Raw genomic sequence first — 14,795 nt, forward strand, 5'->3', positions numbered from 1 at the left:
TTCCTATAAACACATTTTCAATTGAAATAGCACAAACCAGTTGACACATATAAGTCTGAAGCTTTCTGGGTTACTGGAGTTCTGGGGCCATGAGGCCGCTTTGCCCAGTTAACTACAGGTACTGTAGTAGGATCACAACAAGAGTGAAGAAATGCACCCTTATGTCTGTGAAAAACTTGTTCTTTTGGGGGGAAAACAAAAAATTTTTTACAAAAAAATTTGTAAAATATGTAATGCTTAACAAAGGCACAGTTATAATTGAATACAGAAAGTGATCTTCAGAGGAGAGTAGCAGGTTCAGCAAACAAGAGCACTTGCTGGAAGGTGACTTAGTCTAAATAAAGTGAAAGAGCATAAACATACAGGACAGAATGAGCAGAAGTATGTGCTGACGCCTTTAAAACCCAAATAGGATATCTCAAGGACAGGTACATCATGATGTAAATTCTCAGAAAAGTTCAGATATTCAGAATATTACTGCAAGGCCATCAATTAGACCGTTGAACAGAAGGGTACATACATGCATAACACATTGGACCTCTGAGACACAGTCGAGATCTACACAGAGACAGTGAACCTATTGTTCAGTCCTCAACAGGACTCACTCGCTCACACAAATAATGTTACTGGTTTGCAAGTTCCCTGTAAAAGTCAGCCCATGTACTGGAGAACTGAACGGTCTGATAGGAATTATAATTCTAGCAGAAATATCTTCCGTGGGATCATGTGGATGGATGAACACAAGATCTTTATCATGTTAACATTAGACATCTGGTGAAAAAGATTATGGATTATGTGGGTTAAGCCTCATAAACCAGAAGAAATGTCAAGACAAAGACTACAGCTTCTTTGCTATCAGTGAACTGGAAACACATTCAGTGGACTGATTTGCTTGAGTTTCTACAACTTTTAAATGTTTTATTGTAGAATTAGCAGGTTGCGGTCACCCTATTCCCCGTGAATCACTGAGGTCAGTGAAACCTTGTCCACTATCTGTCTCTCGATAACACTGACAAAAGATCCTTGGCTCAGGGGTCTTTGTATGGAGCCCCTAAGGGGACATGAGCAAAAAGTCTTATTTTGTAGACAGGGAAGAAAGGGAACTCGTGGAAAACGTTTTTCCAAGGTGAAAATATGGAGTGAAACTTAGGCTGAGTATGCCTTTTTCGCAACAGACATTTTGACTTAGCAAACACAGGTGTAACTAATAACATAATTAATTGCTGCATTGTAATCATTGCTGAGACTGAGGCATCGTTGATGTTATTAGTTCCACCTGTGTATTTCCTGCTACGGTGAATTCAAATGTCTGCTGTAAATAAGGCCTGTGAATCTGACTCACTTGGGAAAAATAAAGAAATAAAAGTGTTCTGATGTTAGCAAGGCTATAAAGATTCAGGTTAGAAAGAAAAGCAAAACTACACGTGAAGTTCAATACGGACAGACTTTTGACAGGGAAGAAATGAAAAAACACACTGGTCAGATCCAAAATATGAAGCTTATCTTTCTCTCGTGTCCACTATCAAGATAGCAGGAGAGCCTTATGTTTTTTGTGTGTCCGACCTGTCAAAAATGAGCTAAGTTTAACTAGTGAGAAACATGAATAAGAAGAAATATACAGTTCATGTTCTTGATAATGTTACTTAAATAAAATTGCTCTTTGTATGGTTGATGAAAATGCATTTAATGTGTGTAGGTGGAGGGGCATGATTTATTTATTTTTTTTGCTTCCAGTTGGAGGCATGACAGAAAAAGTTTGGATACCACCTAGGGGCTCCATAACTTTGAATGCAAATCTTTTGCTGTTTAAATTAAAGAATGAAGTCTAAGCTCCCAAAAATCCTACTAAGTTTTAACAACTCCAAAAAGATGCAGTTGTGTCTATTTCATTTGTAGCATTCTGACTACAGTAGAGTGCCTGAAGTAGATGAATAACGATTAGACATTCATCTAAAATCTTGTTTTATTGTGCCATAAAGCTGTGAACTTTGAGCATAGGATCACCAAGGTGGTACAGAAGCTCTGAAGAACACACAGGGTATATATATATATATATATATATATATATATATATATATATATATATATATATATATATATATATATATAGGCCTACACAGAAATACATTGAGAAGAATGAAGGCAGACATGTTCATCATCGTCACACGATTCTGACATGTAGAATAATCAATAATTACCTGTGACCAGTTTTATTACACATTTCAAATTTGAAAGCATGATTAAAAAAGATAAGTCAACAGATTTCCCTTTTATCAGCTCACATTGGTCTTAGACATGTTATCACAAAAGGACATTCACTGATCTTTAAATCATTAAGTTTTGTGCATGTGCAAATAAATTATTATAGGCCTTAGTATACAATCTCTAAAACAGTAAGGTAAAGGTTCATTTCTGGTGCTTAGTCTCCACCTGAGTTTTACAACTCCAAACTCATTCAGTCAGCTACAAGACATCGAGGAAAATAAAAGGTTAAATAATTTCAACAAAAGTTAAAAACTACCAAGAAAGAAATGTTGCATTGTGTCCTTTTCCATAACATATAGAAATTGCTCTGTGGATAGTGACTGTGTGAAAAAACTGACAAGAAAACTTGAAATATTCATTTTTGGCCTTTTGTTTGTGAAAGCCCTCACTGTAAAAAAAATAGCAGCAGTTAAGGCAAAAAGATTGTTCCCCATGGTTACAATTATACCTGAGTACCTAAAAAAATAATGATACATCTACATACTGTGTCATTTGAGGAAACAGTTTTGGTCTATAGAGTATTACATAGAGAAGCTAATTTTCTAATGTTTTATTACTCAAAGCTATGAAAAAGATAACTCCCAAAAAAGTTGCTGAATTAGATACATACTCAGCAACAAGAAAAAACAATCTGTACCATTTTCAGTACATAACAACTAAGACAACCTATTTAAATAATAAAGAAAATGCATTCATTTTTATGGATACAACCAATACAATTTCTGCTCTTACGTCCGTTACACAGGCTTGTCATGAACCACTAGAGGTGCCAGCCTGTCTGAGTCGTGGTTTTTGTGCTATAAGCCACTCGTAAAGGACACGTTGTTCTCTTGGCTGATGCTCTCCTTAACTTCCACAGGCAGTGTGTCAAAGAGATGGTCCTCCACAACCAGGCCATTTTTGCGCAGCAGGCGGCAGTTTCCTAGCTGGGCGGGCAGTCTGTCCAGACAGTTTCCTCTTAACTCCAGCTGAGTGAGCTGAACCAGTTGACCCACAGCCTCTGGCAGCACTGTGAGCGCATTGTTCCCCAGACACAGCACCTTGAGCTTGGTGCATCTGAATAGAGGCTTGGGCAGCACCTCCAGCTTGTTGGAGTTGATGGCAAAGTGCTGGAGGTTGTGGAGGAGACCCACATCCGGAGGCAGCACTGTGATGGAGTTGTGGCCCACGTCCAAGTGCCGCAGTTTAGGTAGAGTGAACAAGGCTGGAGGCAGGGACTCGAGTTTATTGTGAGAGAGGTGGAGAGACTCCAGAGACTTGACCTGGCCGATGGAGGATGGGATGGTGATAATTTTGTTGTGCCACAGTTTAAGGCACGTCAGCCTCTTGAGGTGCTGGAAGCTGATGATCTCCTCTATGGTTCGAATGTTGTTAGATTTCAGGTCAAGTTCCTGTAAGTTGGTCAAGCTGAAAATAGCGTGGGGAATCCTCTCCAGTTCGCAGGTGTGCAGCTCCAGGTCAATTAGATTTGTCATTTTTTTCAGACTATTTAGTACAAGCAGTTTTGTACCATCATTGTGCACAACTAACTTAATCAGATGTGGTGATAGCTCTGTGATGTTTGTGGGCATTTTTGTGAGGTTGCTCTTCAAGCATAATGTCTTTAAATGCCTCAAATCTCGCATGGACTCCAGGCCAATCATTTTGTTATTTTCTGAGCTCAAGTTGCCGATTAGGTTAAGCTCCCTCAAACTCCTCAGCAAATACACCCATGTTGGGATCTCAGCAACATCAGTGAACTTGACATGAAGGCAGCGAAGATGGTCACGGAGGAAAGCAAAACCTGTCTGCTCCACTTTGGCCGGGCAGTGGCAAAGATGCAGCTCCTGCAGGCTGGTCATTTGGGAGACCTTTGCAGAGAACCTCACCTCAGGAATCAACTCCAGTTTCAGCACTTCCAAGTCCGTGAGGTCAAACACTGCATTCGGGAGACCAGAGAGCATGAAAAGGTGCAGCTCCTGCTGGTCCTGTGCGTTACGGGTCACAAGCTGCCTTAGTTTTTCAAAGGTCCATTCGTGATTGAGGCTGATCTCCCTCAGCTTGTTTTCACTGACTTCAGACAAGAAGACACCAAAGCGTTTGGAGTAGAGTTGGTCATACTGGTCAACCATGTGTAAGAGGAATGCAAAGTCATTTTTGACATCAGGAATGTCACTAAAGCTGCTCTCTTCCCGGACCTTCTCGAATGAGTACTCTTTCAGGGGTCGTCGAAACACCCAGAAGAGAGAGTACAAGCACGCCATCCCGTAGATCAAAATCAAAGCCATGTAGCTAATAAGCAGCTTGTTTAGCATGAAAGCCATGTTGTGCGTACAGAAGAACTTTGTGTATCCTGTTAACTGTTTAATATCAGGTTCACAATCATGCTTAAAATTTATTTTAGCCAAAAAGGTTGAAGTGTAGGACAATATCAAAATAAACTTGACAGTCTTGACAATGGTCTGCGCTACATAAAGCTTGTAGATGAAATCACTGTCCTCGACATGAGCTCTGAATTTTCTTACTTTCTCAAATAGGGCTTTGGCCTGCTCCCCGTCTTTTTTGTCCAGGATTGTCATACTACTTGGGACCTCTGCGATGGGCTTATCTGCAGAGAACTTCACCCCGAGCATGGGTGTGGATGAGTTGACATTTGTGCCTTCATCCTTCCCCTCTAAAGATACCTGCTTTGGTGCCGAGGAGGTGCCGGTCAACCTCTGTTTGTTCTCCTCAGAGTCCTCACAAGCTGTTTCAGACAAAGCCTTCGTCGTCCAGGGAGACTCAAAACATCTACCCAGAATAGAAACAAAATGCTCAATCTTTGAACTGGTTTTGGGGTATTTGAACCAGAAATTGCTACTGACCATGAGAACAATGGTGTGGATGAGGGTGAGGTATGGAAAGTACTTGGAATACCAGGGCAAGGCAACATGGTAACATATTTGGTTGATGAAGATATATTGTTGATAGTCTAGGTTGGTCTTGACCCCTGTAGGTTGAGGTTGATTGACATATTTCTCTGCCGCCACAGAAGTGTGTTGGTGTGTGACATGGATTTCACTGACAACTTCGTCTGGTAAGTCCTTAGTGACTAGGGGGATAGTGGTTACCACAGGGGCCCTGGTGGCGGCTGATGAGGCTGCTTCCTGTGCGTTCTGCTGTGGGAACGAGTTAGATTTAGCTCCTAAGGCCTCCTCTGGGTCATCCAGACACGGAAGGCAAGCCACCTGATCTTTGGTGATCTGCATGGTCATGGCGAATATGGCCAGCATGAGCATGACCAGCCCCAGGTAGTCCATGAAGACATCCCACCATGGCTTTAGGATGCGGTACGTCGGCTGGATGTCGTTCAAGGACGCAACCTCAGTGAGTGTGAACATCACTGTAACAAATAGGGGAGAGTCAGTTTATCTACAAGTTGTTTTAGAATTAACTATTGTTATACTATATGTATGAAAAAGTTTGACTAACAAATTAGAGATGAAACAGTCAATCAATTAATCGATTATCTGATCAACAGAAAACTAAGCGGCAAGTATTTTGATAGACATTTTTCACAGTTTTCTGACATTTTATAGAACAAACTATTCATCAAGAAAATTGATAAATTAATCTATAATGAAACAATCGCTAAGTGCTGCCCTACTTTAGATTGTTCTGATATTGCTCTGTTTAGATTACCAAAGTCTGAACATAAACAGTTGCTTTATCACTACTTTTAACACTGTGCCCCTTCCATCTTGAGTAATCTTTCAGGAAACAAAAAAAAAAAAAAAAAAAATTCAAAAATAACATTCAACATGAGTTTCTTGGGCACAAACCTACACCAGGAAGTTAAAGCTTTCTGGGTCAAATCCATAGCAGGTTGCTAAAAATGGAGAGCCACGTTGTTCTCCCTGCTAAAGCTGCTAGAGTAACACATCTAACCCCCAGCTGTACAAGGTGTGAATGTGTAACTGTGAAGACACTGCTGACTGTCAGGGTGTTCCATCATTTTATACTGGTGTGCTAAATTCAACTCTTACTTCCTCTCACTTATCAGTCTAGTTTAATTCAGTAATGTTTTAATGATGTTTAAGCAAAGAGCCAGTTGTGCTAAATCCAGACTTATTACAACATGTTGTTACTGGAACAGTGCTTTGAGTCCTTTGATGTAGGCAAAAGTCTACCAACTGACTAAGACATTTGGCACACATGTGTTTCATTTAGCGAAGCACCGTGTTTTCTTATTCAGTGGATGTGGCACTTTCTGTATCGTGCAGATTGCTCGTATCATCTTTCATGTGTTTCCTGCTTCTAAGCCAAACAAACACAACTGAAAGAAATATTTCAAAAAGATGACTGTGTTTCTATGAATAAATAAATATATGATTATCTGTCCATCTTGATAATTTGTTGCTTCTTTAAGCTCTGGGAGCTGCACTGAAAAGCAATAGTTCTCCGACACATTATTATATTTTATATTTCATACAGCACTACGCGCTGACGCAGAGGACATCAGAAATCCCATTGCACTGCACTCCAAAACGGGAAGGTATTTCTTGCAAGTAAGAAAGGTAGAATTGGAAAATATTTATAAATATACATTTTACTTTATCCTGTGGAGGTATGAACGATATTTTGTTTTAAATGTAGAAGATTGTCTGTCTGGCTCCTGTGTTTCAAAATGAAAAAACATAATTTTTATTTTTTATTTTTATTAGAATTTTCTAGAGACTTCAGTTCTTTTCCACATTATGGTACATTTTAGAGCAGCAGTAACAGATTGAAAAGGTATGGCTAATAGGTAGCTAATATATTTTGATATCTTGATCCTTTTTCCACAGTTAAACAGAAAGAATTTCAGATCAGTCAAGTTTCAGTTCATCACTGAGATCCATCAGCCTCCAGACAAGCAAATACTATGTGTGAGCACACAGCTCCTGCACAATAAAATCATAAATATCTCAAGCATGAATGACCATGTCCAAGGTTAGGCAATGCAATTTTTATCCTGCAAATGAAGACACCCCCCCCCCCTTCAGAAATCAACAAAGTCAAAGCAGCTTTGCTATTAGTTAACAGTGCAAGTTTGTTGCCAAAGAGTTCTGTGTGTGAAGTAGTAATGTGGCATCAATTTTTTCAATTTCAGTGGGTCTTAACTATAGAGCCCGACCGATGAATCAGTGGGCCGATATTATCAGCTGATATAAGTTTATTACAGATATTTCGTTTCAGTACATACGTAAGAAATTGCAGTACAAAAATGCCAGATATGTCTGAGCTCTTTTAGAAACTGTCTCCATTACATAGTTTGTCCACCAAAGAGCACTGAGGGCTTAGTTGTTCAACTGTTAAGTGGCACGCTCAGTCACAACTCTTTAATAACCAAATTTACCAGATCCTTATCAAAAATGTTTATTTTATGCATTTATGTAAATAAAATGATATTTTTTTTAAAATTCTCAAATATCAGCATAAGCCTAAAAAACACAGTATCTGTCAGGCTATAGCACTACTGCAGGGTTATAACAGACTGTATATAAAGATGGACGACGCGTCTCCACTTCCTCCCACTGTATACAAATGAAGCCAAAATATCCCAGCTACGGGAGCTGCCATCTTGCTCTTATCAGAAAAACAAACACTTCATCAGCGTGATAAGAGCGACCTAAAATGACAGAAACCATCTTTGGGAAAAATTTATTTGGCGTGTACTTTGAGTTTTTAGTTTGGCTCACGTCCCATCCGCTAACATGGAGGGGGCGGGGTTTATGACCTATACTGCAGCCAGCCACCAGGGGCCGATCCAGATGTTTTGGCTTCACTTTTGGGGAGCTGTCATGTCGTCCATCTTTATATACAGTCTATGGTATGAAGCGTAATTTTCATGTCAAATGTGTGTTTTTCTTGTACCTGTCCTCAGACGTACAGTCAGCTGGCCCACCCCATCCAGCAGGCCAGAGCACTAAAAAGCTACTGTACCCTGTAATTTATACTGTATTCTGTATACTGTAGTTAGCCTATTTTTTAACTACTGGGCAACTTATTCTTTTACTATTACAGGGTACAGTATGACCATAAAACAGGGAAGATGGAGTGATGACTTCTGCATCACTTCATAAATCTGATGTGATTTTATTTCAGTATGACCTTATTACCAACAAACAGGCAAACTACATTGTTCCTTTACAATTTTGTGGTACTTAACCCTCTTATTGTGTCCAAAAAGGTATCTACATATTGGTACGTACTATACTGGTACACTGCTAGTACTAAAGATTACACTGTAACTCTGGTGTAATTACACTGTACGTTGCGGGCTGTAATCTAAAGCATTACCGAACTATTCAATATGTATTTGTTGTTGCATTAAAAAGTCTGAAAAAAATGACTTTTCATCATCAGGGCCCGCCCATAAAAACCAAATGCCTGGCCAGTTACTTCCCCTCGGGCGCCGGGACTAATACCTTCTTGTTTTGAGGAAACTCAAGTTATGTCTTCTCTCACTGTGACTTGAAAGCAATCTGAGATGGTCACACCTATACAGTAGCACACTTGGTGGTTACTGTATAGCTGATGTTATATTGGTGTTTTCTCATAGTTCTAATATTCAATCATGGGCTTTTTCACAGAAGACATTTTGACATGTCAAGGATGTAAATAATTCAATGAATGATGGCTGAATTCCATTTAGCTGCTTCCGTTTCAGGAGCTGCTATTGTTCATGCTTTCGTTTTGTTTTTTTTAAGATTTTTTGGGCTTTTGCCTTTATTTGATAGGAACAGCTGAAAAGAGACAGGAAATGTGGGAGACAAAGAGGTCATGCAGCAAAGGGCCACAGGCTGGATTTGAATCCGGCTCGGTCTCAGCCTTGTACATGGACTCAGGACTCAGCCTTGTACATGGACTCAGGACTCAGCCTTGTACATGGACTCAGGACTCAGCCTTGTACGTGGTGAGATACCGGGGGCCTGGAGCTGAGCCATCAGTTCTCATGCTTTTCCTACTGTGACAAGTCAATATGTCTGCTGTGGAAAAGGCCTATATTCAACAGTCTGAAACCAGTTAGTTAAGCTTGATTTAGCCTGGAGTGGTGGGCAGTGCTGCTGAATGTATTGCTCCTCCTTGCTGGAGTACTTGGCAAAGTATGAAATGCAGCACCTCAAGTGATGTTTATGTTCTGCAACAGTCACAAAGTTGATAGGGGCTCCACAGTGGTTTATAATTATCAACCCTCCCCGAGTCTCTTCACACATGAGGAAGAAAAGCATCTAAATACGCAATGGAAAAAAAAAATAGAAAAGCTTTGGGGGGGGCTCCCAGGAAAGGGCGGGGTCCTGCCACAGGCGGGCCCTGGCAGCAGGGGCAGGGCGGCGAACAGTCCCCCTCCTGCTACGCTGTACAGAAAAGCCTACATAAAACTGATCACACCATGTGATAAGTAAGTTAATTAAGATAAATTATAAGTTTAAAGATGGCTACCTGGCAATGTCGTGTAAACTAACTTAAAGCCAGTTCTGAGGGTTAGACAAGGAAAGCAAGGAAATAGGTCGCTGACATGTGGAAACAGGCTGTATGCATCTTCATGTTTAATCAGACTACTATCCACCACGATAGGAAATAAGACATTTCTATAGTTGGATGATGACACATTTGACTTGTTTCCTCACGTGAGGAGTTCTTGCGCAGTAAGTTGTCTGTTGGTGTGCTGGGGTCAGGTGACTTGTTGAAACATGTGAAATTGAGAATCAGCATGTAGCCTATCCCCCAGCGTTAAACATTCACAGCAGGTAGCCTTTGCTTAACCACTATCTCCTCGACCACGCGGGAAGAACTAGGCCTAATATTAATCAAGTTATTAATTTGTATGCTTTGGATATATATATATATATATATTTTTTTTTTTTTAAGTATACATTCAAAACTTAGTAAGGGAAAATATACTTACTGACTGTATGGCGTTATCTCAATCCAATTATTTCTTCCTCAGCCTGCATGCCACTTTTCGCTCCTCAGGTGCGACTCTAACCTAATTTCTCGGCCCCGTTAAAAAACTGTGGGAATGACGCTGGTCTGTAAAACAAAGCTCTGGAGAACATTTGTTCGTGACAGCACGGTTTGTCGGCTGCCTCCCTCATACCTGAGCCCGGGGAGCAGAGCCGGCAGTCTTGCCCTGCGTTAGCCAATGTGCGCAGGCAGACCACCAGTGTAATGTATTTCTAAGAAAAGGCAGATCCAATATGGAGCCACACAGGCCGCTGTTGTGGGTGTTATGTGTGCTTCTCATTGGTGGATGACATTACGGCAACTTCCCGTAGACACCGCCTGCTCGTTTATCTAATGCTGCATTCAAAGCGTGTGGGACGAAGTGGCACAGACCGAGCGACACACAGTCAAAAGGCTGGACTGAAAAGAACTATGTGACCGTATCACGGAGTAACGTACTGGGGTCACGCATTTACTTTGTTACAGTATGTGGCAAACAAAGTGTTTTAGCAAGTCTTTGAGAATTATAATGCCTGGCTTATAATAAATTTAGTAAGTATTCAGCAAGTGGAACACATGAGATGTATTACAGACCAAAAACCTGAAGTGAATGCTATTTAAAATGAGCTTTATAGGCCTACCAACTGAAAACTGAGCACTCATGTCTACAGACTTCCCAACGAAACTTTAACGGAGTATCAGCTTCCCCTTCTTTGTTTCAGTCTCAGACGACCCAATGCTTCATTGTGTTGGCTGAAATAACTTAGCTGACTAATTAAGACTTCCCACATGTGCCCTTTGTGCTTGACACTGTTTGACATGCTGCATTGTGTTGTTTTACATTTAAACTAAACTTGTTAACATGTGCACAGATAAGGCAACAGTGTTCATACTTTGTTCTATCTATCTATCTATCTATCTATCTATCTATCTATCTATCTATCTATCTATCTATCTATCTATCTATCTATCTATCTATCTATCTATCTATCTATCTATCTATCTATCTATCTATCTATGTTATTGGTATTGACAAACTCAACAGTCAATAGGACCCTGAGTGCTTTCCAGCTCTTTCTGGATTTGGTTCATGATGCACTGGTGGAGGAAGTGTCTCCTCACTTGCAACCCATACAGGTTTCAACCGGTCCTGGGCTGCTGGCACTCACTACCCTTGTACTTTGAGAGGAGGGGAAAAAAACAGAAAGACAGAACAGCAGCCACTGCGGTGTGCAGTGTGATAGTCTGTCAGGTTACAAGATCAGGTGTGTAGGTGGTTCGTGACCATACATAAACACATGCAGACTGATTACACTGATATTTGATTGTATCTGTGTTCTTTACAGGTTCTTCAGAAACTAGGTAAAATGCTTCAGTATATCAGATTTAACCGAGTTCAAAGTCGACCCGTAATGAATCCCAAACAAAGACAGAGTGGACAAAGTGAATGAGAAAGTAGAGGATTAGAAGATCGTAAACCCACTTAACTTTCTGACTTGGGTCACATGAATTCTTTTCAGACAGTTCTCAGTGATTCCCTCCACAACTTGTTTCCAGTACATTATTTGTAATGAAGTTTTTATATGATATAAAAGTTAATATTAATTTGGCCTTATTCCAAACCTATAGATAATTGTCTGACTGTGGCGTGACATCTGGTTGGTGTGGTGAGGGGAAGGACAAAGGTATAAAGATGTTGTAATGGTTTGGTTTGTTGTCACACTGGGTTGCAGTGGGAACAGTGGTTGGACTGTATAGGGCTTCCTGTCTGTGAGGGTGATGGGGCCAACAGCTGAGGACCCCCAGATACCCCTGGCAACCAGTTCAGTGTGTTGAGACTTGGCTCAATGAAGTATAAATTATTCAGCGTGGACCTCCCTCTCTGATTTGTAAAGAATACACCGGGTAGTGTCACACTCACAAACATGAGCCGGTGGTTAACTGCACATCAGAAACACACATGTGAGGTCTCTGTGTGAAAGAAAAAAATAAATTGAAATTTTGGCCAAAGCCACAAACCCAAACAAACCTGTTTCAATGGTAACTCATTTCCTTTAAAGTAAGTAAGCACTGAGTTATCTCACCCACAGACCCACACAGTGGGTTAGGAAATTCAGGATTAGGTTAGGGTAAGTGGTGGGCATGTAGTGGGGAGGGTTTCTCAGGTATAGTTAGACCAGAAAGAGTGTGTGTGTCAAATTAAATTCACGGCTTCAGGCATCTGCACACAGCCTGTTTGCTCTTGATGGTGCAGTTGGGAAATAATGAATAAACAGCTCCCGAGGCATTGAGGTAGTCAGTACCGTGTGTGTATTTGCATGTGTGTTTGAGACAAAGACAAAAGAAACAGATTGGGAGCACATGCCGCTTTTTCTTCTGCTCAGATACCAGCTCAGCATGCTGGTCTGTGCTTGCTCAAAATGTATCTTCATAAAAAGCCTTTTATTAATTCTAGTACTCTGTTTTATTGTCAATATATCATATCTGTTATATTATTAGTAATTATCTTTATTGTTGAGGGTTTCATTTTATTTCATTGTATTGCTGTATTTTTGAATGCCTGATTGTATTTGCCTGAAATGTTTTAACCCTTATTCAACCAGGTAAAGTGCTTTGTAACTTTGATTTTGAAAAGTGCTGTATAAATAAGGTTTATTATTATTATGATTTTGTTTGTCATACTGTGACTTATAACTATTTATGCAAGTTTAGTTTCCACAGGCACAGTCAGTCCAGCAGAGGTTTTGCATTAGTATTAGAAAACATGCATTAAAGATGTGTGAATGCTTCTCAGGGACACCTTTCAGACTAGAATCAGTTTCAACAGTGTTGTAAAAAATTAGAATAGCTCATGGTGAGCACATGCACTCATCTGTGTTTCCTAATCAGCACCAGCAAACAAATACATTTGGGTGAAGCTTATCATGTGCAGTGATGATGAGGTGGTCACGTGTTTTTCACCAAGTCAGAATCAGACATCCACATCACTACCAGCTGCCAGCACTTGTCAGATGTTGGATTAGATTATTCAGCCCAGATGATGGATACTCAGCAAAATGTGGCTGTACTCTGCGGTAGGCTCAGTGTCATTTTATATGATCTCAAAGGTAAGAATTGAAATATATTTGACCAGTGAGTGAGAGATCAGTGCTGAATGAACCTGTCCATAAAAACCAATCACTGTAATCATCGTGCTGGATTAGAGTATTACTGTGGAGCCAGGACAGTTTGAGCAACCTGACACACTCTTTTTATTTAGCTCCACCTGCTGTTTACTTATGCACACTGACATTCTTGACTCATACTTTTGAGGTACAGATAACCCATTACAATAGCTAACTTCAGCTTCCAAAGAAGTTTCGTAAGCAATTTGTAAAGGTTATAGAAATAAGTGTATGTTGCCACACATACTATAACCAGTGGGTAATTTATGTTTATATGATAGATATTTCATAGATTTCATTCATTGGTAGTCAGATGCAGATTTGTTATTCTGTTACCGCAAAACCTGACCAAATCAATGACTCTTTGTGGCACTGTGTGGTTTCCTTCACGGGCCTAGGAAGTATGATGCAGAGGAGCAGAGCCGTCACAGGCTGGTACAGAATCAGAGACACAGGCCGGCACAGCCAGACAGTAACAGGCCTGTTTTATCAGTGGGCCTCTTAGGATAAATCTGTACAGTTTAGAGATTCATTGTTGCGGTACAGAAGTTTTATATAAATGGCCATTTAATATACCGTTGTCATAAAAACTGAAAGTATCTATCTTGTTTTTATTGGTTAGCCAATAATGGGTTTGTGTTTCTATGAACGGGGAATCACATTGACAGTTAATCTCACATGAAACATAAGGTTTGTAGAGTACTTGGTAAATTCTGCAATTTTAACACCCAGTCTGGTTTGATTGGTGATTAACACTTTGTTTTACAGGTCCAAGGAAGTCTCCTGGAAATAACAATGTAATTTAGTACTAATTATAGGGAAAGTAGAACCAGTGTTCAGTTGGTTCACCTCCTATTAATAAATGCCAATTAGTTGCTAGCATAACCCAGAGAGCAGGTCAGCTTAACAAGAAAAATGTGAAATATATCTACAGGCAAACGTACACTTAAAAACATTCCGAATTCCAAATAATAACTGTCGGATGGAGGAAGTTAGGAAATTGTCATGTTTCCTGTAATTAGCATGTAATTAGTTCTTTCCAGGAACCATACAAAAGATGTCATTCGGATATTACAGATCTACTTAATAGTGTTACCGATTTGTATTTTTGTTCCAGTTATTACATTGGTATTGTATGTGTGGTTTCATATGTCATCTCACTGGTATTTTATGTAAATTGTTATTGTACTGTTTTTTTAATTGCTCGTCTTTGGGAGTCTTGGGCGTAGCCTGGTCTCCAGGATTTGTAGGAACATTGCATAGAAACATATTCAACATGAATCCATATTAATATATTTCAACGTCACCACATGTTTTACCTATGGTATTATCACAGACATCAGAATCGTTGTGTTAGAATTGATTTGTCACCCTGCTTTCTCAACCAAAAGCTGGGAGGATATTTGGACTAGTTTGGGC

General features: G+C 40.0%; 1 protein-coding gene across 1 annotated transcript; it reads right to left on the reverse strand.

The window, feature by feature from the left end:
- Nucleotides 1-1,945: 1,945 nt before the first annotated feature.
- lrrc8da (leucine rich repeat containing 8 VRAC subunit Da) lies at nt 1,946-10,485 on the reverse strand. The gene is made up of 2 exons (XM_044220349.1): nt 10,175-10,485; nt 1,946-5,626 (listed from the first exon to the last, which is right to left on the reverse strand). Coding segments are annotated over exons 1-2 (2,565 nt in total). The 5' UTR covers nt 10,176-10,485; the 3' UTR covers nt 1,946-3,062.
- Between the last annotated feature and the right edge of the window lie 4,310 nt (nt 10,486-14,795).

The sequence above is a fragment of the Siniperca chuatsi genome, linkage group LG13 (genome assembly GCF_020085105.1).
Source record: "Siniperca chuatsi isolate FFG_IHB_CAS linkage group LG13, ASM2008510v1, whole genome shotgun sequence".
NCBI classification, from domain to species: domain Eukaryota; kingdom Metazoa; phylum Chordata; class Actinopteri; order Centrarchiformes; family Sinipercidae; genus Siniperca; species Siniperca chuatsi.